This window comes from Salvia hispanica, chromosome 4 (genome assembly GCF_029641045.1).
Source record: "Salvia hispanica isolate PSC_SH4W2 chromosome 4, Shi_PSC_v1, whole genome shotgun sequence".
In the NCBI taxonomy this organism is placed as follows: domain Eukaryota; kingdom Viridiplantae; phylum Streptophyta; class Magnoliopsida; order Lamiales; family Lamiaceae; genus Salvia; species Salvia hispanica.
The window spans coordinates 36700148-36723822 of NC_142695.1; the positions used below are offsets into that span (position 1 = coordinate 36700148).

Consider the following 23675-nt stretch of genomic DNA (forward strand, 5'->3'; position numbering starts at 1 on the left):
CGTTTTGGATACAAAAGTTGGGAATGGATTCTGGTCTTTCAACGAGACAACTTCGCCTCCAGTATCAGTGTTTTTATTATTATTTTTTTCTATTTATTTTTTTTGTTGTGGCCTTCTCTTTTCAAAAATTAGGTATATTTTTGTTCTTGCCTTCAATTTATTTTATTTTGATATTTTACTTTAATTGATAAACACAAAAATCAAAAGAAATAAAAATAATGTTTACGTAACAGTAGAAAATATGATGGACGGTTTTATATGGCGATGTTGTAGCATTTGTAGGTGTTTCAGCTATATAGGATTGATATGATATGGCAAGAGGAAAATAGGGATGGATGAATTATAAGTTCCTTATTATGAAAGCTCTTATGGACTCAAATGCTAGTATTATTTTAGGTTTTATTTACCATTACATCAATGCCACCAACAGTCCAAACTAATGGTAGCCCAACTGGGGACTCCTATTTTTGTTCGGCCCATTTATGTAGGACATAGTTTGGGCAGCTTTGGTCATTCTCATCACTATTTAAAAAATCAATTAAATAGTTATATAATTCCTAAAATTACTATTAATTAAATAAAAACTAAACAAGTAAAAGATAGGTAGATGTGTAAGAATTGGAAAAGTATAGAGTTTCAGGGTTCAACTATAATGATTTAGTGTTAATTAATTTGATAAGAACCCTTGCCTTTATATGTATAGGATTAATAAGGAAGTTACTACTATAGGATATAGGCCCTTACCTTTATTCAGGGACGGAGCGAGCATATATTAGACTATAACACTAATGCAATGTTTATTGAGTAGAAGAAAATATATACTAATGTAATGCTGTTATATACTTCCTCCGTCTGCTATTAGAAGTCTTATTTCTTAGCGGCACGTGTTTTAAGAAATATTAATAAAAATGGTGGAAAATAGTTAATGGAATTAGGGGTGAGCAAAAAATTCGAAAACCGAATATCCGAACCGAACCAAACCGAAATTTTGAAATTCGGTTCGGTTTTTTCGGTTTTTCGGTTCGGTTCGGTTTTAAAAATACAAAAATTTCGTTTTTTTGGTTCGGTTCGGTTTGGGCGAAAAACCAAACCGAAAAACCGAATTATATTTTAAATATATTATTATATATTTTTATTCTATTAATTTAGTATACTATATCATATATATATAATATATATTCTTTTAATATATTTTTATATAATAAATATTATATATATTCTATTAATTTTATATTATATATTTATATTCTATTATAGTATATAAAATAAAATAAATTATATATATAAATATATACATTTTTTTCGGTTTTTCGGTTTTGTTTTAAAATTTCGATTTTTTCGGTTTGGTTCGGTTTTTAAGTTCGGTTTTCGATTTTTCGGTTTTCGGCTTTTCGGTTTTACGGTTCGGTTCGGTTTCAATTTTTGCCTAAATTCGGTTTTTCGGTTCGGTTCGGTTTGGACGAAAAACCGAACCGAAACCCGAATGCACACCCCTAAATGGAATAGAGTACTCACTTGTATATATTAGTTTTAAATGAAATGTTAGTAGAATGAGTTAGTTGAATGTGAGACTTTGTTACCATTTATGGTAAAAGTGAACCATGACTCCTATTCGTGGACAGACTAAAATGAAAAAAACGGGACTCCTATTCGCGGACAGATAGAGTAGATCATAGAAGAAAATATGTGTAAGTTAACTTCAACTTTTATAGATAAAAATATAAAGAGGATATTTAAAATATGTAATGCTAGTGTAACGAGTATTTAGTTGTCGTAGAAGAATTCAAGAATATTATAGTATGTTTCAACTAATTTTAGTACTCCAGAAAAAATAATCAAGGTGAAAAAACTACGGTAGGTGAACACGGCGCTCAAAAACATAACACAAGGGAAATACCACTACACCATCAGCATTGCTTTGCTTGAAACAGATCTAAATATGTATTATTACGAAGTTTGGGGAGACAATAGTACCCTTGTTCCAATGTGGCTCCGTAACTTATACTTATCCCTTTAATTAATATAATCTTATAATTTATCTTAGACTATATCTTAAGATTATTTTGTCTAACAAATCAAACAACTAATTAAAATAAAGTGAACATTATAATTAATTTTGAAAGATTATAATGAAATGTCATTTTGCAGTTTACAAATTTAACGAATGACTATGTTAAAATCGGCAATTGACCAATAAATAATGTGGCCTAGGCTCTACTAGTTCATTTGAAGAGCTATAGAAAAGTCAGAAATTGCGAATGGTCCAACTACTCTTTTTAGCCCAAGCATACTCTATATATAGCCCGATTATTCTTTTGGTCACGTCCCTGTTACATCTTGCTAGCTTGAAAAGCATCTTTATAATTGGTTCACAAGGAGTAGTTTTTTCTTTCTTCTTTTTATCTTCTTTCGGGATAGTATGGTTTGCAAATGTAAATATAGCATAATAGGAACATCAAACAAAATCCAAAATTTAATATGACGTGAGTTTTATGAATAATCGGTAAAGTACGAGAGATGAAGAAAAGAAAAAATTATTAAAGTATTATTAGTATGGAATGAACCTTATCTTATTTAAAAAACAAAATATCGAAAATAGAAGTAAGTTATTTTTATTAAACGGACCAAAATATAATGTCAATTATTTATGAGACCGAGAGAGCCAAATTCATGCCATTTTTTTTCTTTTTCTAATGAGCCGTTAAAAATTAACCCACCAAGAATAAAAATTAATCTAGTCTATTGAGAATAAAAAAAATATCCAAAAATATAAGAAATTGAGATACAATTGTTACCGCTTAATTCAGGATGAACTAAGAAAATTTAATATCAAGATTCTGCAACAAAATGAATGGATTCGATCGAATTCAAGTGGATTTAAAAAGAAATGGGTGTTTCTTGGACTATGAGTAATTTGCTTTTCCCAATCTCCGCGATTAACTTAAATTTTTTAAGTCATACTATTATTATTTCCTCATTCATTATAAGTGATTGATTTTTTCTTTTTGGTTGTTTCATCACAAATAATTGATTTTCATTTTTTGAAAAAAATATACGTATATTTATTTTGTCTTTTACTGTAGTCTCTCTCCATTTAATTTAATAAATATCATTTTATTAAATTGTGTGTCCATTAATCACTTATAGTGAAATAATTACTCTATTAAAAAATGAAAAAAATGACATGTATTGTAGAAAGCATGTGATGACACAAACATGTTATTTAAAATGGATGTAAAAAATGGTAATATGTAATTAACCAAAAATGAACTTTAATGATAGGCATAATATTAGTACTTGAAGTTTGAGTATAAATTCTGATGCCGTTTTTCTATTTATACGATTAAGACTGATAATTTCTTTAAATGTTCGGGAGGCAAAGTCGGATTTAGCAGCATGAAAGTTTTGGTTAACAAAATCAATTGTGATTTGTGTTACATTTATTTTATTTATTTAAGAAATGTACAACTCAACTAAAATCCATAGATTTCAGGTCCTCTCTACAATTTTGTTGGAGACCACACATGATTTGGTACACATCAACAGCATCTTCAATTCCTTGCTCGCTCGCGGCTTCTCTCTGAAGCTTCTCTTCTATCCACAGAAAAAGGAAGTTCTAAAAGAAAAGCGAATACTATATGTGAAAAGAAAAAGAGAAAAGAAATTGCAGCGCTGCAAATTGCAGTCAATCATTCATTCATCGCAGAGACGATTCTCCTCGCCATTGCGAGGAGATATGTGTGTATGTCTTGACGCATACGCAAGATGAGAGAATAAAATACTGCATGGGTTTCGTGTTGAACTTCTTTTTTCTTGCACTTGCGGATGAAATTCGAGTATGCTTTGGCATCGCTCTTGTCGTTTAGTTGCGCAAGTTCGTGTTTTTAAGGTAGTTTCATGGTCTCCAGCGAAGCCCTATTTTCGCGATTTCCCTTTTTCTTATATTTTGGTGGTTTGTGCATTGCAGTTGTGGATAAAGTTTGGGCTTTTTGCTGATGGCATGTTAGTCGGTGCGGATTGGAGTTTTGTTTTCAGTTTCACATAATATGGGGAAGCAATACTTCAATTCGGATAAATTGGGGGTTTTGGTATCTTGTTGAGTTGAGTGTAGTTTTGTTTTCGGTTAAGCTAAATCTGGGGCTCTTTGTATCTCATGTGTTGCAAAATCAGAAAAATTGGGGTTCTTGTTAAGGAATTTGGTGATAATATGCTTGTTATATTTAGGTGTTGAGTGCTTTAGTATGAGGGGTTGAGTTTTAGCTGCAGAGTAGTTTGATCTTGAGGGTTGTTGTGGTGGATTGGTTTGACCTAAGAATGAGTTCTAGTGTCTCAGAAGGCGTTGCTCAGACGGGCAAGCTTGTGGTTCACGTTGCTGAGAATGGGCAGTCGTATAAGATTGAGTGTGATGAATACACTCTAGTTGAGACAGTGGAGAGTTTTCTAGAATCGGCATGTGGTATACCGTTCAGTGATCAGCTTCTTCTGTGCCTGGACTCGAAGCTCGAACCCCATAGAACCCTCTCAGCTTACAAGCTTCCATCTGATGAAAGGGAAGTCTTTCTGTTTAATAAGGCAAGGATGCGGAGTCAGTCACCATATCCTGAGCCCGTGCAGGTTGATATCTTTGATATTCCTGACCCCTCGTTGCCATCTCCTTCTCAAAACTCTCTTGCTCTGGATGATGCTTCTGACCCTGCTCTGAAGGCCTTGCCTTCGTACGAGTTGCAGTTCAGATATCATTTTCACCGCGGACATGCTATTTATAGTCGTACTCAAGCAAGATTTGAGGCGTGTGAGAGGCTCTTGGAAGAGCAGAAGGTGCAAGAAAAGGCATTGGAGATTGCTAGGGGTAATTTGGATCATTTCTATAAGATGATTAATCAAAACTACATGGATTTTATGAAATGCTATTCACAGCAGCACCGTGTTCATACCAACCTCCTGGCCACGTTCGTTAGGGATAAAGAGAAACTGAGGTCTATACGAGTTATGCCGGCTTTACAGGCTGCTAACCGCAAGTGCTTGCTGGATTTTGTGAAGGAGGAAAGCTTGCAGAAGACGTGGGAGGATTGCAGCAGTTTGCACAAGCAGTTTCAGACTAAGGTTTCGGAGTTTAAACTTGAATTTGGAGAGCTTAGGAACAATGCAGAACATCTATTCTTGGACAAAGCTTCGTTTCTTATCAAAGACTTGGAGTCATCTATAAGAGATCGCCAACAGATTATCACTGAGCAAAAGAGCATAATGCAGGCGTTAAGGTCCGCCTCTTTCCTCCCCATTGCTCAATCTTGCATGCATTTAGTTTGATTGTATGCTTAATGATGATGCTCTCATCTTTTTATTCCTTTTATGTTTGTCATTATAACGTATCATTGGGTAATACACTGCATTAGGCAACATGGTCCTGATTAGGTTTTCTTGACACCATTTCCAGAATATCACATGCATGAAAATATCTACGACTGAGAATCACCAGGATTTAGCCCGGTCAAACTTTTTGTAACGAAATTTTTTCCCTTGACGACTTTTCTGGTTATTTTCTAGTTCTCTCTAGCTTAGGCAAAAGTAAAAAGTGACTCTGACCGTAGGGATCTTTGTTTTCTTGCGTCATCTTGTCTCATTCAACCCCTTTGTTTTCTATTTCAGTAGAAAACATTGAATGCTCGAAATGCAAAACAACATGAAAAAAGTGCAGAGGAAATGGAAATAAGTGTTCGAGCTTTGAAATATGTGTTTAGCTAGTCAACAAGAAAAACTCAAGGGCGGTGCTTGGATGTCGGTATAAGCTGGTTTTATTACTTGAAAAACTATATGACCTTTTCCTGAGATACACCTGAAAACTAAATCAGGTTTTCCATATAACGGATGTAGTGCTCAAATTCACAGTATGAAGTGGGTCGGTAGATGATTTGGATGACGGGAAGCAGGAATAGGTCCTCATTCCTTTCTATTCTGAGACTTATTGTAGATGATATTTATACCTTTTGGTATTTTTAAGTATATTTGATTCGCTTGACGACGTATCTGTTACCCATTCAACTTGTTTGAAGGATAATAGATATGAACTTAAAACATAGGATTGATTATTTGAAGGATAGGAACTACATACTATGCAACAACATAAGTTTTAGGGTTTGGATCTTACGAATATAGCATGTGATGTTGTCTTTTAAGATAAATTGTGAAACCAGTAGATGCTAAATTGATGAGGTATTACCATCAATGTTGTTGTTATTATTATTGGTTTTGTTATCATAATGGACATTTGTTGATGAAATTGGATATATGCAATTAAAGCCCTAGCCTTTTGAAACCCTGGAGATGCCTTAAGAAATCTTTGGTTTCGGCCAGATGACATGATTTCTCATTATTGGGAACACGTGGATTCTGCATGGCATCCATAGACAATACTGTTTGTTATCATTGTTCTTTTTTTTCCTTGCTACCATTTATTTCTTTGTTGCGGCAGTTTCTTGAAGAGGGGAATCATGTAATGAACACTAATATCTCTCTTAATGCAGTAAAGATGTAAATACTGTGAAGAATCTTGTCGACGACTGTCTTTCCTGCCAGATGTCATCTTCACTGCGTCCTCATGACGCAGTCTCGGCATTGGGGCCTATGTATGATAGACATGACAAAAGTTATATTCCGAGGATGCAGGCATGCGAGGGTGCAATTTCTAGTTTGCTTGATTTCTGCAGGGATAAAAAGAATGAGATGAATATCTTTGTGCACAATTTTATGCAAAAAATCGCATATATCCAGCACAAGATTAAGGATGTACGCTACAAGTTTTCTGTGTTCCACGAGGCTTTACAGCGCCAAGACGACCACTTTGAGCAATTAAAAGTGGTTCATGGAATTATTCCTGCATACAGAGCGTGTCTTGCTGAAGTTGTGAGGAGAAAAGCCACGACGAAAATCTACATGGGCATGGCGGGGCAGTTGGCTGAAAAACTTGCAACGGAGAGGAATGCTGAGGTTAGGAGACGTGAGGAGTTCATTAGAGCGCATTCTACTTTTATCCCTCGAGATATTTTAGCATCTATGGGATTGTACGACACCCCAAATCCCTGTGATGTAAATATAGCTCCTTTCGACTCTAATTTGCTCGATATAGACCTTGTAGATTTAGAATGTTATGCTCCCGAATCATTGCTAGGACTCTTTCCGAAGAGTGAGAAGCATGGGACTCTCAAGAGCTCGTTGTCCATCTCCGATGATAGTTATCAGGAAGATGAAGCAGAACGGGTAATGGGCTACTTTGAAAAGTATGATTACGGGGAAGTACTTGAGGAGTCGGAGTTGGTGGAGATCACGGGTACTAGCAAGATGGAAGTCGAGAATGCAAAGCTGAAAGCTGAACTTGCTTCGAAACTTGCCCTAATATGTTCCATGAGTATGGAGCTTGATTATGAATCTCTCGATGAAAGTGAACAAGATACTTTACTGAAAAAAGTGGCAGTAAAGACTTCCGAAGCATTAAGTCTGAAAGATCAGTGCGAAAAACACCTCCAATTGATGCTGAAGGCTAAGCAGAAGCAGTGTGAATCTTACAAAAAAAGGATTCTAGAATTTGAGCAGAGGCTATCTGATCAGCATATGCGAGGTGAGGATGAGCCTAATTTGACGGTTTCAACTACAAAGACTGATGATGACAAGTCAGAGGTTTCGGGGGTTGAATCGGTTCACATGCACCGAGCGATGGAGGAGGAGTTGTGCGCGTCTAGCATTTCGAAATCCGAGATTTTAACGGAACACGAGAAGTCACAGGAAGGGTTGGATGATAATATGACGGATTCCTCTAGTATGTTGAATTCTCAGCTGGATTCATCGATGCTAGATCTACACCGTGACAAAGGGCATGTTTGTGAAAAAGATAAGATGACAAAGCCACAGTCAGATGTTGGCACGAGCATCACTTCGAGTAATATGGCCGTCAGCATGTCTCAGCCGATTACGCCTGATTTGGATGGGAAAGGAAATTGCGGAGTTTTGATGGAGCTGCAAAATGAACTAGCAGAGAAATCATGCCAATTACACGACGCAGAAGGCAAGATTCATCAAGCATTAACTGATGAAATTTCCAGACTCGTGGAGGATTTGGATGCCAGTCGGAAGCTACTGAATGAATCTCAGGTACATTACTAACTTGAAAGTGCTAGCCTTCGTTTTATGGGCTTCGCCTAAGGCTCTATGATAGTTATTTTCTTTACCTTTGTATACTATGCGTACTTCACCTTTGCTTTAGGCAGTCACGAAAGACACATTGCTTCTTGTATTGCAGATGAACTGTGCTCGTTTGGAGAATTGCTTACACGAAGCCAGAGAGGAAGCCCAGACGCATCTTTGTGCAATTGATAGTAGGGCCTCAGAGTATAATGCGCTGCACGCAACTGTGGTCAACATGTGTGGTCTCTTTGCAAGACTGAGAAGCTGTGTCTCATCGGTCGAGGTGGTTGCGTTTGCCGACACTTTACATGCTCTTTCTCAGTCTTTATATAGGTTGGTATTATTTTCTTGAGGAGTCCTATGAGGACGAATGCTACTTGAATTATTATCCTTCCTTTTCCTTCTGTGGAGTTCTTGACTTTTGATTCTAACGAGCATGATCACTTTTGTAAATTCTCAGTTCATCGAGTGAGGTCGATGATGCCAGTGCTTCTGAGTTTTGTGAATGCATTCAGACACTTGCCAATAAGGTTGGTCTTTTGTCGAGACAACGTGCAGAATTCCTCGAAAGATCCACGGAAGCTGAAGCTGCAAATAAGCAGCTTAACAAAGAGCTAGAAGAGAAGAATGAGTTGGTTAACACTCTTTATTTGAAGCATCATTTGGAAAAGCAGGTAGCTGTTCTCTATGTTCCATTTCTCATCATTCCGTTACAAGATCATTTTATTTAGACATTCTTGTCACAGGCAAACAACGATAAGATTTGTATAGGTCGTTTAGAAGTCCATGAGGTCGCTGCCTTCGTCCTCAACTCCTCCGGGCACTATGAGGCCATCAACCGTGGCTGCCCATACTATTTTCTTTCAGCTGAATGTGTCGCGTTATTTACTGAAAATGTTTCCCAAAATCAGAGTTACATATTAGGGAAGGTGGTGCATATTGAACAGCGGGTGGTGAAGCCACCTCTGCCAGCTGATGATAGTAGCGATACAGTGACCTCCGAGAGTGGAGGCAACAAGTTGACTCTAGATCTAGATTCGATTCCCAATCCCTACGGTCTTGCTGTTGGGTGTGAATACTATGTAGTGACTGCAGCCATGCTACCTGATAGTGTGGTAGTTTCCCCTCTTTCCTGATCTTGTTGCAGGTAGATGTGATGGAAGAGACCAAGTGTAAATATTTTATAAACTGGACTTTTTAGTGAGCATGACTTGGTCCCTCCTCTAAAGATGAGAATCCAATTCCATCTCTTTGTAAATAGACTTTGCAACTCTTGTAAATATGTTATAAATGTTCATCTTTACTACATCTCTGTGCTCATGAAGAGATGTAATTCGTAGCTAAATCTTGATCCAATTGATTAAATCTCATTCCATTATGGAATGCCAGTGTGCCTGATGTTGAGTTTGCTTAGTCTAGTGCTTCTTTTGAATCTATCAATAAAAAAGATTCTTCACAACAATAGAATAATCTCAGCGAAAGCTAAAAAGTGATGCTCTTAACAAATTTACTGGAATTAGGAAATGATACAGAAATATTTTCAATTGCAAAAAGGGGAAGAGTGAGTGCACTGAAACAAGAATCCATCAGCTTCAGTTAGCCCGGTTTACTTTCAAATAGGGCAAGGCGCCTATCACGTTGTCGTAATCGCTGCGATCAACTTGGATCTGTAAAAACGAGCACATAGTTGTTCGTTAGACAGCATGTTCGTTAGATAGCTTGGTAGAAACAAAAGACTTATTGCGTCTCTGCCACTTATCAAATTGGTGAATTATGCCAACTATAAGATCAATGCTGGATTATGCTTCTGGAAACTACATTGCAGAGCCCGTTTGATCACAAATGGTAACAAGCAACGAGCTAAAGCTAAAATGAAATACAATAGTTGAGACCATGGAAGCAAGGACTAATACCCTTCACACGACGCAGTTTTGCTCCAACACTTAAAGTTTTGTATTGGCACTAAGTTTTACTCTGCAGTCATAAAAAGCTTTTTCATAGCAACACAAGTTACTGAGCTGCAAACCGTTCATGACAAAAACCTACTTTATTTGGACTGGACCTTTTCACAAATTTCAGAGTAGAAGTAGACATAGATTCCTATTCAACTACTTTGTTCCAGCAATAACTCTGAATGAAGCTCTAAAATCACCCAGTCTCAACTAATTTATGAAAATCTTGAACACTTATACGGCCCTTCCGTTCAATTGCTATAGAAACATTCAGAAAATCATAGCAATCAATTTATACTACCAAATGCAAACAGTTTCGATCCCCTATGCCATCAACACTACTACATGTCACAGATGCATCAATGATGCTAGCTTGTGCAGGTACATCATGTTATTAATATTGGAAGTCAGAGATGAGAAACTAAATGAAATTTTTGAATAACCAATCACAATCTAGACATGTTTTTCTTCTCTCTCTACTCTTACTCCATCTTGCTAATGCATCAAACCAACAAAGATAACTTCACTCAACAGACCTCTGGGCTCCAGCTTAGTTACAGAAACTATAAGAACAACAAAGACTATCCAACAAAATCACATGTTAATCCAAAATTACTTAGCACATTAGCACATTTCTCCTAGCTAGTAGAGCATGTCAAAGCCAAATACCCATTTCACTAAACAAAACCTATGACAAACAGCAACCTCACCATTTCTCCCTACCCTCCACCACCTCAAAAGAAGCTAATAACTAGCATTCCTGTTACTTGAAGACCAATCAGCTAATTCACAATCCAAATCTACCATTCATGAGAATTTAAAATTCTACCACCACAATAGCTACATAAAAACTGGATTAATAACTGCACAAAGCAATCTACGTTTAAAAAGCACTAACCGATTTAGAGAGTCTCAATCTCCTCTTAGTGTTCTTCTTCCTGAGCAAATGCTGCTTCCCTGCTCTCCTCCTCATTATCTTCCCGCTCCCCGTGACGCGAAACCGCTTCGCGGAAGCCTAGAATTCCGAATTCAAACGACATCACTATCAAAAATTCCCTAAAGCGCACATTACAAAACAGAAAATTCATTACAAAACAGAAAATTTACCTTGTGGGTCTTCATTTTGTAGCCTTTGGCACAAACCACCATGGGCGGTGGTGGATTTCTTCGAAGTGGGTTGGAGGTGTTGAGGGTTGGGGTGAGAACGAGGGGGCGGAGGTCGCAAATGGAGCGGGTGGAACTGAGATTGAGGGACAAGGAGGTGTGTTTGTTGATTAACGGTGTGGATGGGAGTGTTGCGGAGTGCGGAGCAAGCGTTGTGTGACGGAAAGAAAAGATGGCAGCCATTGTCGCCGTTGCCATGAGTGAGAGCTCTGTTTTGTGGCTATGGATAGAAATAGGAAGCCTGGTCCCGCCACAGGTTTGTGAGCCTCTAATCTTTGTGTTTCACTTTTTTATACTCACTCCGTCCAACTTTAGGAGTACCGTTTACTATTTTGGGGTGTCCCACTTTAGAAGTTCCGGTTGTAATATCTCATAAATGGTATTTATTAGGTTCCACATTCTACTAACTTTTTTCCACTCACATTTTATTAATAAAACTAATATAAAAAAGTAGGACCCACAATCCACTATCTTTTTTCACCAACTTTCCTTTACATTTCTTAAAACCTTTGCCGAACTCAATCGGGACTCCTAAAATAGGACGGAAGGAGTATCGTTTTTATGGTTTGAATATCTGTGATTTACTAATATAGGACTAGGAACCCTGCTACGGGGCAGGAGATGTTGTGCACATCATCACCCTCCATTTATTTTTATGAAGTTATACAATTTTCTTTTATTCACAAGTCAATGGTGGTTACATGCACAACATCCCCTGCTGTGCATTTTGTCACAGGAGATCCAAATCCACTAATATATACTCTTTCGGTTACATTGAATATGAAATATTTGGTTTCTGGCACATAATTTTATGTAGTGTTGTTTTGTTAGTTATTGAAAAGATAGTAAAGTAAGAAAAAAAAATTGAAATATTATTATTTACATTTTAGCAAACGTTTCATTTTTAATGAACAATCCAAAAAAAAAACATTTCATTTTTAATGAAATAAAAAAAAGTTACAATATTTGCATTTATAATATTATTACTATAATATAATTCCTCTGCCTCACAAAAATAGAAAATTTTGAAAACTGCGCGAGTGTAAATACGAAATTGAAAAAGTAGGAGCGGAACGCGAAGAAAAAGATAGTGTAGTATTGCTAGAAGATAGGGGTGCTTAAACGCAGTTCTTGGTTAACCGGAATTGGAACCGGAATCGGCCGTTTAATTGAGGAACCGGAACCGGAAAAATCGGTTCCGGTTCTGGTTCCAGTACATATTCTAACTTTTTAAATAAAACCGGTTCCGAATCTGGAACCGGAACCGACCGGTTCCTAACCGGGAACCGGATTATAATTCAATTTTATTTTTTTATAATTTAATATACTAATAAATCTAATTTAATTGAACTAATTTTGAATTAAAGTAAAATAATTTAAAACATTGAGTGATTTTTTTATTTAAACAGTGTTAGATTTGCGAGCTCTGTTTTCTGAAGTATTAAAAATATTTAAACCGTGATACTTTAAATCTACAATTATTTCTCCAACCCATTTTGTATGAACTAACTACAATGAGTAAGACATCATAAGTTTGTTTTTAATTTCCAAAAGAACTTTTACAAATACAATATTTCATATGATAGAAATTTAACTTCATAACAAATTTATGTAACAATTCATTTAACATACTCCCTCCGTCCACGAAAAATAGGGCACATTTGCCATTTTTTGTTGTCGCGAAAATAGGGCACATTCAAATAATATGGCCCCCCACATTCCACTAACACTACTTCTCTCTTACTTTTTTCCCTTCTATCTTACTTTACCAATTCTACATTAAAACCCGTGTCGTTCACAAAGTACCCTATTTTTCGTGGACGGGGATAGTATGATATTAACTTGTTTGTGAATAATTTAGTAATTGTTTCGTTATAAACAAAAAGTCACAACAAGATCAACTAGTAATGGAAATTCCATTGAATATTTGTTAAGCCAAAAAAAGAGAATGAATTCAATTTTAAAACACATTTTTAAAAAAATTACTAAAGTTTAGAACTCCTATTTTTGTATTAAAAAATTGCTAACATAAACTAGTCCGACCTACTACACTTGGCATCACTCTTATCAATATATGAATATTATTGTATTGTTGGTTTGTATTTTTGGTGTATTTATTTGAATTTTTAGGTATTGTTTGTTATATTTCTAGATGTTGGATTTTTTTTTTTTAGTATCGAACTATTTAAAGTTAATAAATAAATTCGGATTAAAATTACACATCGATTCCGGTTCGGAACCGATTCTAGGATTTATGAAAATTTAAAACCGGTTGACCGATCAACCGGTCCGGTTAGAACCGGAACCGGCCGAATAAGCAGGCCTACTAGAAGATTCAAAGAAAAAATTTGCCAAAATTGGAAATTGACTAAATTTAGGAAATGATAAAATTGACAAAAGTAAACTATTCCTTCCATTCCGTCATAGTTGGGTCGTTTCTTTTTAACATGGGGATTAAAAAAAAGATATTTATTGTGTTAAATGAAATGATAATAAAATAAGAGGAATGGAAAAGTAATAAGTAATTATAAAGATAAATGTGTTAATCATTACTCCCTTAGTCCCAACTAAGTTGGGCATATAGATTAAGAAATTGTATTGAAAAACATGAGAGGATAATTAAAGTAATTAAAGTAAGAGACATGGAATAAAGTAAGAGTGGTTGAATGTTTTGTTTTGTGTCAAAGATGAAAATAAACTAAGTTGAGACATCCCAAAAATGAATATGACTCAACTTAGTTGGGATGGAAAGAGTATTATATACCACATCCGTCCCATAAAAATATGTGCACTTTCCATTTTCGTCTGTCCCACAAAAATATGTGCATTTTCCACTTTTGGAATTATATCAATTTAATAATGTAGGTCCCACTATCCAGTAACACCACTTTAACTACCATTTTCGTCCTCTCTCTTACTTTACTAATTTTGTCTTAGTTCTCGTGTCATACCATTACCCATATTTTATGAGACGGAGGGAGTATGAAAATAACTCAACTATGACGAAACTTAAAATGGTATGATCAACTATGGTGGAACAGATGAAGTAGTAGTATTTTTTAGAGACAGATGGAGTACTTATTTACTCCCTTTGTTCCCTATTTTTTGTCCGCTTTTGCCATTTTTGTCCGTCGCTTATTTATTGTCTACTTTCATTAGTTTACCATAAATGATAAGTAAGTCTTATATTTTATTAATTCATTCAACTTATATTTATTATACAACTAATAAATAAAAATGAAACTCACGTTCCATTAGTTTTTATAAATCATGTTTCTTTATTTTTTTAAAAATACGTGCTCAACATAAAGTGGATTAAAAATGGGTGATAGACGCAGTATCATTCGGTCATTCGACATCTTTCTTTGTTTGTTTTCCAAAAAGATCATCATTGTATTATTGGAACCCGGTGAATAGTTATTTGGAATAAGTCTGGTTAGTTAGAGCATCTTTAAAAGGAAAAGATAAATTAAGAAGGTATATTTCTCATTTACCTTCTCAAAAAGATAATTATAGCTTCTCAAAAAGTAATGAACTCCAAAAAAAGAAGGTAAACAAAAAATGCAAGAAAAAATAACTAACTTTTTACCTTTTGTTCCAAGAAGAGGTAAAGATATCTTTTCTAAATGAAAGAAAGTATAATATCTTCTCAAATATCATTTCCCTTAGAGAATGAAATTTTATATAGAAGAGGTAAATATGGTAGTTAATTCTCTTTTACCTTTCCATATACCTTTTCCCTTGGAGATGCTTAGTCTGTATTTTGGAGCGTCCCTGTGAGTATTCAATGAAGAGGTCGAAGCTAGTTTTTCCATCTTAAATAAACTACATACATGTGATGAAGATACCTGAAGGAGAATAGAACAGAGGGAGATAGGACGGGTATAAACGAGTGCCACGTTGGTAACAATTGGCATGTGAATTAGTTACAACAACTCAATAACTATGAGGACTGGGGAATGAGAAGATAAGGTATATAGAGGAGAGAGAAAGTGCTAGGCATTCAATAATTTTGTGTTGGGTGATTATATATAAATGATGTATGAAGTTTCTATGTGATTGTTTAGTATATAATTCTATCTTAAATCGGTATTTCTTACTATAATTCTTCTATTAGTTTACAATATCCATTCTCTTTTTCATGAATAAATGAATTAAATTTAAAGACCACGATCTAAGACCTTTGTCATTAAGTATTAACCTCTCAAACGCACTCATTCTTTTTTTTGTTCTACAAGTGAGTGTTGAGAGAATAATCGCATTAGATACACCAAAACTATGTTCATCGTTGCAAGATTAAGGCAAAGAAAATATGAAAAATATATATGCTGCTCTAGGATTAATTGCATCAGATACACCAAATATATGCTCATCAGCCACGAGATTGGCCAAGAGATCACATGAATGAGAGAATTCCCAATTTTATTGTCAAATCTCCTAAACGACATGTCTATCCATGTAATAAAACAAGACATTGGATCATTGGGCAAGTAAAAGGTGAAATTCCAACTAGAAAATCTGCAATTAAAAATGATGTGGTCTATTGTTTCATGTTCATCCCTATACTAGACACAGTCGTCACATAGAACTCATATTTGACTCCAAGAAAGCCAAATATAAAGAGTCGTTCCTTGGTGTTTAGCCTGCATAGCCAAAAAAAAAAAAAACAAATTAAAAATTGTGCATGCGATGGGGCTACATTTCTCTATACCAACTTTCGAGAATAACCTTGGGAAGAGAATCTTGAGGGTATTATTCTCGATCCAATTGTCAAGCCAAAATCTAGTGTTAGCTCCATCGTTCACTTTCATGTCTTTGATTCTGCGCTTTGCCACTTTCTGCATTTTTGTACTAAAATTTGAGAACTTTAGCATATGACCTCATGGGCTTGACAAACTTCTCTTTTCAAATATCTGGAGATCTTCTGTAACGACCCGCCCTCCTAGGGTACAATAAATTCGGTGGTCGCTACCTAGACAACATAAATGCAACAAGAACAAGGCTATGATTTCGTTTAAAGAGATTTGACCTAGGTATTTAACGAGCTATTGAAGCAATAAGACAACAGTTTCATCAAGAAAATCAATGAAGAGTGGATAACATAAATGACGATCAAAGTCAAGGGTTGACACGAAAGTCAAAGGAGAAAAGGTATCATAAACTGCGATCCAAAAACAAGGGTTCGACATAAATTCGACAAAACCACAACATGTCTCGACCGTCTAAGCCAAGGGAGAAATGAGTTCATAATAACCAAATGATACTAAAGTGTTTCAAAAATTCAGCGGAAACGACCAAGAGAAAGTGAAGTCATGTATGAGGACACAACGACACTCAAGTTCCAAAAGTCCATTTTATTAGCCACTTATTATTGCTCAACACCCGCCAACGCTCGTCGCCGTTCAACCTGCACATAAGGAAAACACATGCAGGGCTGAGTATTTTGAAATACCCAGTGGACTCGTGCCAAAACATTTTGTTTAATAAGTTATGTCACCCTTACCATAGTGAACTCGAGGTTTTACAATTATCAAAATAAATATTCAACGAGTATCACAAAAATATTTCCATAGATTGGCCAATCAAACAACTCCCCAATTTCCTCATCACTTTCCATAATCTCATCATTTCCATAGTGCGACGAAAGTGTGGCCACACTTTTCGCCCACTAGACCGGCCGACTAGCAAGGACGGCTCCCGATCCCACCGTGTACACAGCCTGGTAGGGTTTGCGGCCCGTACTCAGACCCGAATTCGTTTCAACATATCCATAGCCACTGTAGCCTAATGGAGCGTACTCACAAATTAGGCATTAGGCACACAATATCATCACAAAACAAATATAGGCATGACATAACAGTTAAACCACCCTTATCTCTCCACATTCATAAATTTGCACAAAAAGGAGTTTAAGAATAAAGCCCACCTCGACTGCTTAGATTTCAAGTATGTTCTTTCCCTTTGTTATCCTGCTTCGCAACCGAGGTTTCACCTTTTTGGAGAAAACGAACGGTAGAAACAAAGTAGAGACTTACTTCTTCAAAAATCTTGAGGCTCAAACTCTAGTTCTTCTCAAAGGATGAAGGATTATTGGAGAAAAGTAGAAGAAAATTGAGAGAGAAGGAAAAGAGGGAGGGGGCGAAAATAATGTGGCTAGGGTTTAGGGGTTTCTCTTATTTATAAAGTCCAATGAGATCTTTAGGTAAATAAAATAGGATATTTGGAAAGATTTTATTCTCCACAATTAATTAAAAACAAATATTGTGGAGTATGGAAGAAGAAATTAATTAAAATAATATATGACAAGATCTCTTGAAGTATGGTAAGATTTGGTAGAATATTTAAATTCTAGGCATAGAAGGAAATCAATAAGGGATCTATTAAAAATAAAATAATTCTTCCTTCCCAACAATAGGTGATTTTCAAAAATCACCTTAGAACCATAGGGTTCGAAAATTTCAACAAGGCAAAAAATGGGGTTATAGTATTTATGGAAATCTTCCTAATAATCTCACTCACCCTTAAACAAATAATTCACCTTTAATTTAATTAATCACATACCACATCATATATTCAACAAGTTTGACTTTTCAAACTTCCAACGCAACTCTAGACCCGACTCGGTCATACTTCGTTCCTCAATTAATTCACGACTCCACGTCATCAAAAGTACTAAAACATTTAATGCAAAATTTTTTATGTCTCGAAAATTAGGGTTCAAAAAAGTGGGATGTTACATCTTCAATGTGTCTACTGTCTAGTACTTTGTGCGTGGAGTTTAAATCTTATTTTATGTAAATTTTCACCACCATTTAAAAAGTAAGATTGTATTTTTATGCGCATGCGCTTGATCAATAACTTTGAATAATTTCCCATGCAATTAAGTTACCTCGATGTTTATCAAATAGTTTTGAATACGAAATCTGAAAGTTAGGATGACAAATATGGCTTCTAAATGGAGTATCACAAATATTACCAGTTTGAAGAGGGGCCAGCAGAAACAACTCATTAATCAAGAATATCATTTTGTATAAGGATCCAATTTCCTTTATATATCGAGCTTCACAAGTTCAAGCAGATACAAATACATATCTATATATATATATATATATATATATATATATATATTATGATATCATCATCATCACAAGCAGAAGCAGAACAGAAACAAAACTAGAGAAACTCATGCGAATAAAATCATCACAACCTATTAAGCCGTGGCAGTAAAACCCCGTCGCCATTCCATAATAATGAGCGTGGCAGCGCTGTGAGCCAAGGCGGCGGCAACGACGAGCACGTGGAAAATCTGATGGCTGTGGCCCACAATGTCAAACGCACCGGGCCTCCATCTCTCAGGGATCCTAGTCACATAAAAGACCGCCCCAACAGCGTACAAAAGCCCCATCACAATCTCATAACAAAGGGATCCTAAAATCAAGGGGTGGTCGTAGTGGAGGAGGACAGCGTGGGTGGCTGGAATGACGCCTGAGAATCCCATACAGAGGAACAGAGCAGCTCTGAAGGACCTGAAACGGCCGCTAGAGAGAGAAGGGGCCAGCAGAGTGACGACGACCAGGATGCCGACTAGTGTGATGGAGGAGAGGTAGAGGAAGCGCCAGTGAGGTTGGTCGGAGAAGGCGTAGTATATGGGAGCGAAGAAGGAGCAGACGATCATGAGGGAGATGCCAACGTAGTCCAGCCGCCAGAAGAAGAAGTAGAACCGCCGAGAGTGGCAAGCGAAGAGGTGCGACACTGTGCTGAAGATCAAGCAGGTCATTGCTCCGCCCAGGAATACCAACCAAGGCCATACTGGGACTGACTTTGAGTATATGTTCATGCCCAAGATTGGTGATTCTGCAATATGTCTCAGATATGAATCCTGCATTTCCACGTCCAATACAAAAAAACAAGCCATATTAGTTTTTGAATTCACATACATGGATTATTAATTCTTCATGTGTAGGATTGCTTGCATTATAAATATAAATTTGTTAACTTGGTCTCAGGAGTATTACGTTTTGATCCATATTTAACAGTTCCATCAAATTGATTTTAACCTAATTGATGAGTTAAACTTGAACCAAAACCTATTGTTTATGATCAAAAAGATAACACACTTAAGAGCATCCGCAATGGTCGGCTAGCGACCGGCTAGCCGATTCGTCGCGCTAGCCGATCGGCTAGCCGAACCATTGCAATCGGCGAGCGCATCGGCGTGGGCTGGCCGATCGCTCGTCGCTAGCCGATCCGCTGGCCGATCGGCTAGCCGCCATTGCAGAGGCCCGATCGGCTAGCGATCGGCCAGCGGTGTTTTCCGATTTTTTTTTTTTTTTTTTAAAACCTATATAAACGCGATTTTCGTTTCATTTTCATTTGCACCACTTGTTTTAACGAGTTTTCTCTCTCTCTAACTTTCTGTACAAGAGCATTATCGAGCGATGGATCACAACAACGAGTCCAGCCCAGCGACGAGTGGATCTCAGACTCCCACGGTACCTGTGGGATTTGGATGGGGGCAGATGGGCCCGGGGTTTAACATCCCTTGGAATCAGATGATGGGGATGATGGCTGGTGCGCCGGGGGGTATGCCTGGTGGGATGCCGGGGGGTATGCCGTGGGGGATGACGGGCGGGCAGGGGAGCGGCGGGCAGTCAGCGCCCGGGTGGGGGGGTATGCCCCAGATGCAGTAGCAGATGATGGGGATGATGTGGCAGGGCGGGGGGCAGGGGGGTGCAGCAGGGTATGTATCCCGGGATGCAGGGGGGATTGCAGGGGCAGGGGTCACCGGGAGGGGACCCGGTATATCGGCCCTCTCTTAATTTTTTGACGGCTTCGTCTCACACTTCGACCCCAGCGGAGACGCAGCTCACTGGCGATGACCTTCTGTCGTTGCATGACATGGGGATCGATCTCGATGATCCGGATACTCCCGTTCCGGCGAGGCGGGCCGCGCCGAAGAAGAAGACGAGGGGGAAGGCGAAGGCGGTCGGCGAGTCATCGCAGCCCGCTGTTGACCACACCCCGACCCGGAGGAAGTGGACGGAGGATGAGTACGTCGGGGTGGCCAGGGGGTGGTTGGAGGTGTGCGACGACCCGCTGGTTGAGAACAACCAGCGGGTCGTCAACATGTGGGCGAAGATCAGAGCTGCCTATAGGAGGCACTGCCCGCAGGGGAAGGACTTCAGCAACGAGGAGGTCCGGAAGGGGTGGGAGCGCACCAGGGCCGCGGTGGGCCGTTTTGCGAACTTGTACGCCAACGCCCTCCGTCAGCTCAAGAGTGGGCAGAACGAGGAGGACGCCCGGAGGATAGCCGCGAGTCAGTTCCCCGTGGAGGGGAAGTATAAGGAGTTCACCTTCTGGGAGTGCTTCTTGTTGCTGAAGGACTCCGAGAAGTTCCGGGCGGGGTGCGACGCTGGGTGGCCGAAGAAGCAGCGACTGAACTATAGCGGCGACTACAGCGGCAGCAGCGGCGGATCCCACGACCTCCCCCCGGATGTCGAGGAGTTTCCGTCTCCTCCTTCATTTACAGGTCGCGCCCGCCCGATTGGACAGAAGCGGGCGCAGCGAGCTGCGAGGGGCGGATCCCCCTATCGCCCCGCGAGGTCCAGTCCTCCGCCCTCCCACCCGCCCCACTCGAGTACACTCTCCATTCGCGTAACCATACGCGGGATCAGATGTACAAGGTCTTACAAGAGTGGAGGGCCGCCACAGACCCCACGAAGAAGATGTTTCTTCAGGAGATGCTCGAGAGCATGCGTGCCGATTTAGCCGCCGCGAGGGCACGGCTTACGGGTTCCGACGTGGGCTCAGATACCGCGGGTGGCGGCAGCGGCAGCGGGGGCGGCGACGGCGACGGAGACGGCGACGAGGAGTAGAGAGCGGCGGGGCCCGTGTGTTGAAGCCCTTTTTTTTAGAAAAGAATCATGTATTTTTTTTTAAAAATATTTGTAATTTTTTTTAATGGAATGGATTATTTTTCCCGTATATGTGTCGTAAATTTAATTCCGTATTTTAGTAATTTTAATTCCGTAAATGTAGTATATTTTGAATTATTTTTATTGCGGCTGGCCTATGGCTGGCCTAAATCTGATGTGGCAGGTGGTTTTTTGAGTGTTGCTGACGTGGCAGGGGAGAGAATGGCTGGCCTATGGCTGGCCTATTACCCATTGCGGATGCTCTAAATGTGCCTGACTAAATAGGTTTTTTGTGCAAATGTACAAGACTGATTTTGGACTTTAGGACTTTAAAATGTGTTTAACCATTAATTTTTTACAGAACAATTAAATATAGATCAAAATATAGTATTTAAAATCAAAAGTTAAAAAATTTAATATGTAGAACTAAAAAATTTAATTGAACAAATGTACGTGATTAATTTTGAATTTTAGTCTAATTTTCAACAGTCAGTGTAATATTTAAATCGAAGCGTAATACTACTATTTTTTTGCAGTTGTGCTCGCATTAAATTCAATCAATGTTTCCAAGAAATACTCTCCTTGGAACTTTGTCCCCACGTGCCTGATTCTATAGGGGGACCAGAAAAATCAAGGAATTTAATTCGAAACTTAATTAACAAGAAGATTCCCCCGAAACTCGTACAAAGAAGTCTGTATTTAATACTATATCTTTTAACTAAGATAAGTCTTCCAAAATCCAAAATATATATATGAAAATCATGTACAATCATAAAGGGCAGTATGCAATCATAAAAAAGATTATCTTTAATTAAAAAGAATCGACCGTATAAGACGCTAATATGGCAGCACAATTCTGACCGACCAATTAGGTATACATAATAAAGAAATAGAACTATTGAATCAACTTATTGGATTACAACTAATGTTGCCAATATTAACTCATTTTACTATCATTCGATATAATTGAATTCCTCAAATAGCTAGTTAAATGACTAATAAATCCGGTATATAACTCAATTACTTTCTGAGTTTAGCTTGAGACATTATAATTGCCAGCTTGAGACAGATGCATTCCATTGGTATCAACAAGAAAAATCATCATGCCAGCCACTTTATTGATTCGCACAAGTCACACCTCTTTGAATACAGGGAAAATACATACTTACTCCGTCCCATTAAATATGAAACATTTGTTTTACGGCACAAGATTTTATATAATGTTGTTTTGTGAATAAATGAAGAAGGAGTAAAGTAAGAGATAAGTAAAAATAGAAAGAGTATTGTTTCCATTTTTAGAAACATTTCATTTTTAATAGGACCGATCAAAAAAGAAAATGTTTCATTTTAATGGGACCGAGGGAATATATTACAAGTTTTATTTGATAAGTATTTAGATTTTTATTAGAGGGGAATTTCTACCCTAAAATAAAAACAGCATGTGTGTAACGGCCCACCAGCCCGTGACTACTATTGTCCAAAATGGCAAGCTTTAATATATTTTTTTGGTAATTTGTCTCCAAAGTTTGAGAAGAAAGAGAAGAAAAGACACTAACCGAAAAGAAAGCGCTAGAGCCGTTGGATTGGTTCATCATCATCGTCGACTTGAACAACCATCCGTTGCTTCCCTCTCTGCAGATTCAATCATTGGTCAATAATCCAAACGATAAGAAAATAGTGTGAAATGTGTGAAGAAGAAGAAATGCCCAAAATATCATCAAACAATCAACTACAATTGCGTGAATTACCCGAAAAAAGCGGCCAACACATTTTTGAACGTCGTCTTGTCCGTCAAGCTGATAACTGTCAATCCGAAAAATATCACGAATCCGATCAAATGCCTGAACAAAATCGAGCCAAAATCAGAATCTCTACACTTTGATTCCAAAAATCCAAACCGGAAACACGAAAACTGAATCAAAATTGAAAGGATTGAATTGAAATCGACTCACGTCCAGATATTGAGCGTCTCGTTGTGCAAGGTGAAGAGGCTGCGAATTACATCTTTCAAAGGCCACTCGCATCTGTAATGATCCGTTATAAATTCGTTATCCTTTAAATACTCCGGCAGCTCCTCGTATTTGAGCAGCCTCCTCTCCAATTTCACCACCGCCTTCTTCCTCTCACCTTCCTCCGCCTTCTCGGCGCTATTCACCGCTCTTCTCCTCATTCTAACTGATCACTTCTCAGCTACGTAGCTGGCGAACAAAATGAACCTCGTTTTTCCGTCCAAAAACCCTAACTAATTGCTCCTCCGATCCGCACAGCTATAATATATGTGTGTGTTAAATTAAATTCCTTGCGAAGAATGGAGTATATGATGATGTGCGAAGAGATTATATAACACCACCAAATATCGCGTTCACATTTATTTCTCCTTTAAATTTAAATTTATAAAGGCAAAAGGGTATTCTAGTGCTGGGGTAGGGATCTCATGCGGCTGGGAGCATATTAATTGGGAATGGGGGTC

At 37.9% G+C, this 23675-nt stretch overlaps 3 protein-coding genes across 5 annotated transcripts; 1 reads left to right on the forward strand and 2 right to left on the reverse strand.

The window, feature by feature from the left end:
* The first annotated feature begins 3494 nt into the window (after positions 1–3494).
* Positions 3495–9520, forward strand: LOC125193715 (autophagy-related protein 11-like). 2 transcript variants are annotated; one of them, XM_048091582.2, is made up of 6 exons: positions 3495–3889; positions 3968–5258; positions 6522–8142; positions 8291–8508; positions 8636–8849; positions 8922–9520. In XM_048091582.2, exons 2-6 carry the CDS (start codon positions 4315–4317, stop codon positions 9309–9311), a joined length of 3387 nt encoding a protein of 1128 aa, XP_047947539.1. In that variant the 5' UTR covers positions 3495–3889; positions 3968–4314; the 3' UTR covers positions 9312–9520. The 2 variants fall into 2 exon arrangements, with proteins under 2 accessions (XP_047947539.1, XP_088926390.1); XM_089070264.1 differs by lacking the exon at positions 3495–3889 and having other exon boundaries at positions 3897–5258.
* An 89-nt stretch (positions 9521–9609) lies between these two features.
* On the reverse strand, positions 9610–11551 carry LOC125193716 (large ribosomal subunit protein bL35c-like). The gene is made up of 3 exons (XM_048091583.2): positions 11235–11551; positions 11026–11142; positions 9610–9842 (listed from the first exon to the last, which is right to left on the reverse strand). The coding sequence occupies exons 1-3, from the start codon at positions 11487–11489 to the stop codon at positions 9768–9770; spliced, it is 447 nt and encodes a 148-aa protein (XP_047947540.1). The 5' UTR covers positions 11490–11551; the 3' UTR covers positions 9610–9767.
* A 4822-nt stretch (positions 11552–16373) lies between these two features.
* On the reverse strand, positions 16374–23643 carry LOC125195825 (heptahelical transmembrane protein 2-like). 2 transcript variants are annotated; one of them, XM_089056410.1, is made up of 5 exons: positions 23158–23643; positions 22954–23046; positions 22762–22837; positions 18499–19170; positions 16374–16698 (listed from the first exon to the last, which is right to left on the reverse strand). In XM_089056410.1, the coding sequence occupies exons 1-4, from the start codon at positions 23373–23375 to the stop codon at positions 18502–18504; spliced, it is 1056 nt and encodes a 351-aa protein (XP_088912536.1). In that variant the 5' UTR covers positions 23376–23643; the 3' UTR covers positions 16374–16698; positions 18499–18501. The 2 variants fall into 2 exon arrangements, with proteins under 2 accessions (XP_088912536.1, XP_047950034.1); XM_048094077.2 differs by lacking the exon at positions 16374–16698 and having other exon boundaries at positions 18291–19170.
* Positions 23644–23675: the final 32 nt, after the last annotated feature.

What these genes read in the sequence shown, in the direction of transcription:
- LOC125193715 (XM_048091582.2), top strand. Translation starts at nt 4,315, where the DNA reads ATGAGTTCTAGTGTCTCAGAAGGCGTTGCTCAGACGGGCAAGCTTGTG. An exon ending in AGCTACTGAATGAATCTCAG is followed by an intron (nt 8,143 to 8,290) that starts GTACATTACTAA and finishes CTTGTATTGCAG; the next exon opens with ATGAACTGTGCTCGTTTGGA. An exon ending in AGCATCATTTGGAAAAGCAG is followed by an intron (nt 8,850 to 8,921) that starts GTAGCTGTTCTC and finishes TTCTTGTCACAG; the next exon opens with GCAAACAACGATAAGATTTG.
- LOC125195825 (XM_089056410.1), bottom strand. Translation starts at nt 23,375, where the DNA reads ATGAGGAGAAGAGCGGTGAATAGCGCCGAGAAGGCGGAGGAAGGTGAG. An exon ending in GAGACGCTCAATATCTGGAC is followed by an intron (nt 23,047 to 23,157) that starts GTGAGTCGATTT and finishes GATTTTGTTCAG; the next exon opens with GCATTTGATCGGATTCGTGA. An exon ending in GCTCTAGCGCTTTCTTTTCG is followed by an intron (nt 19,171 to 22,761) that starts GTTAGTGTCTTT and finishes GTGGAAATGCAG; the next exon opens with GATTCATATCTGAGACATAT.
- LOC125193716 (XM_048091583.2), bottom strand. Translation starts at nt 11,489, where the DNA reads ATGGCAACGGCGACAATGGCTGCCATCTTTTCTTTCCGTCACACAACG. An exon ending in ACAAAATGAAGACCCACAAG is followed by an intron (nt 11,143 to 11,234) that starts GTAAATTTTCTG and finishes TCGGAATTCTAG; the next exon opens with GCTTCCGCGAAGCGGTTTCG. An exon ending in GATTGAGACTCTCTAAATCG is followed by an intron (nt 9,843 to 11,025) that starts GTTAGTGCTTTT and finishes TCGTTTTTACAG; the next exon opens with ATCCAAGTTGATCGCAGCGA.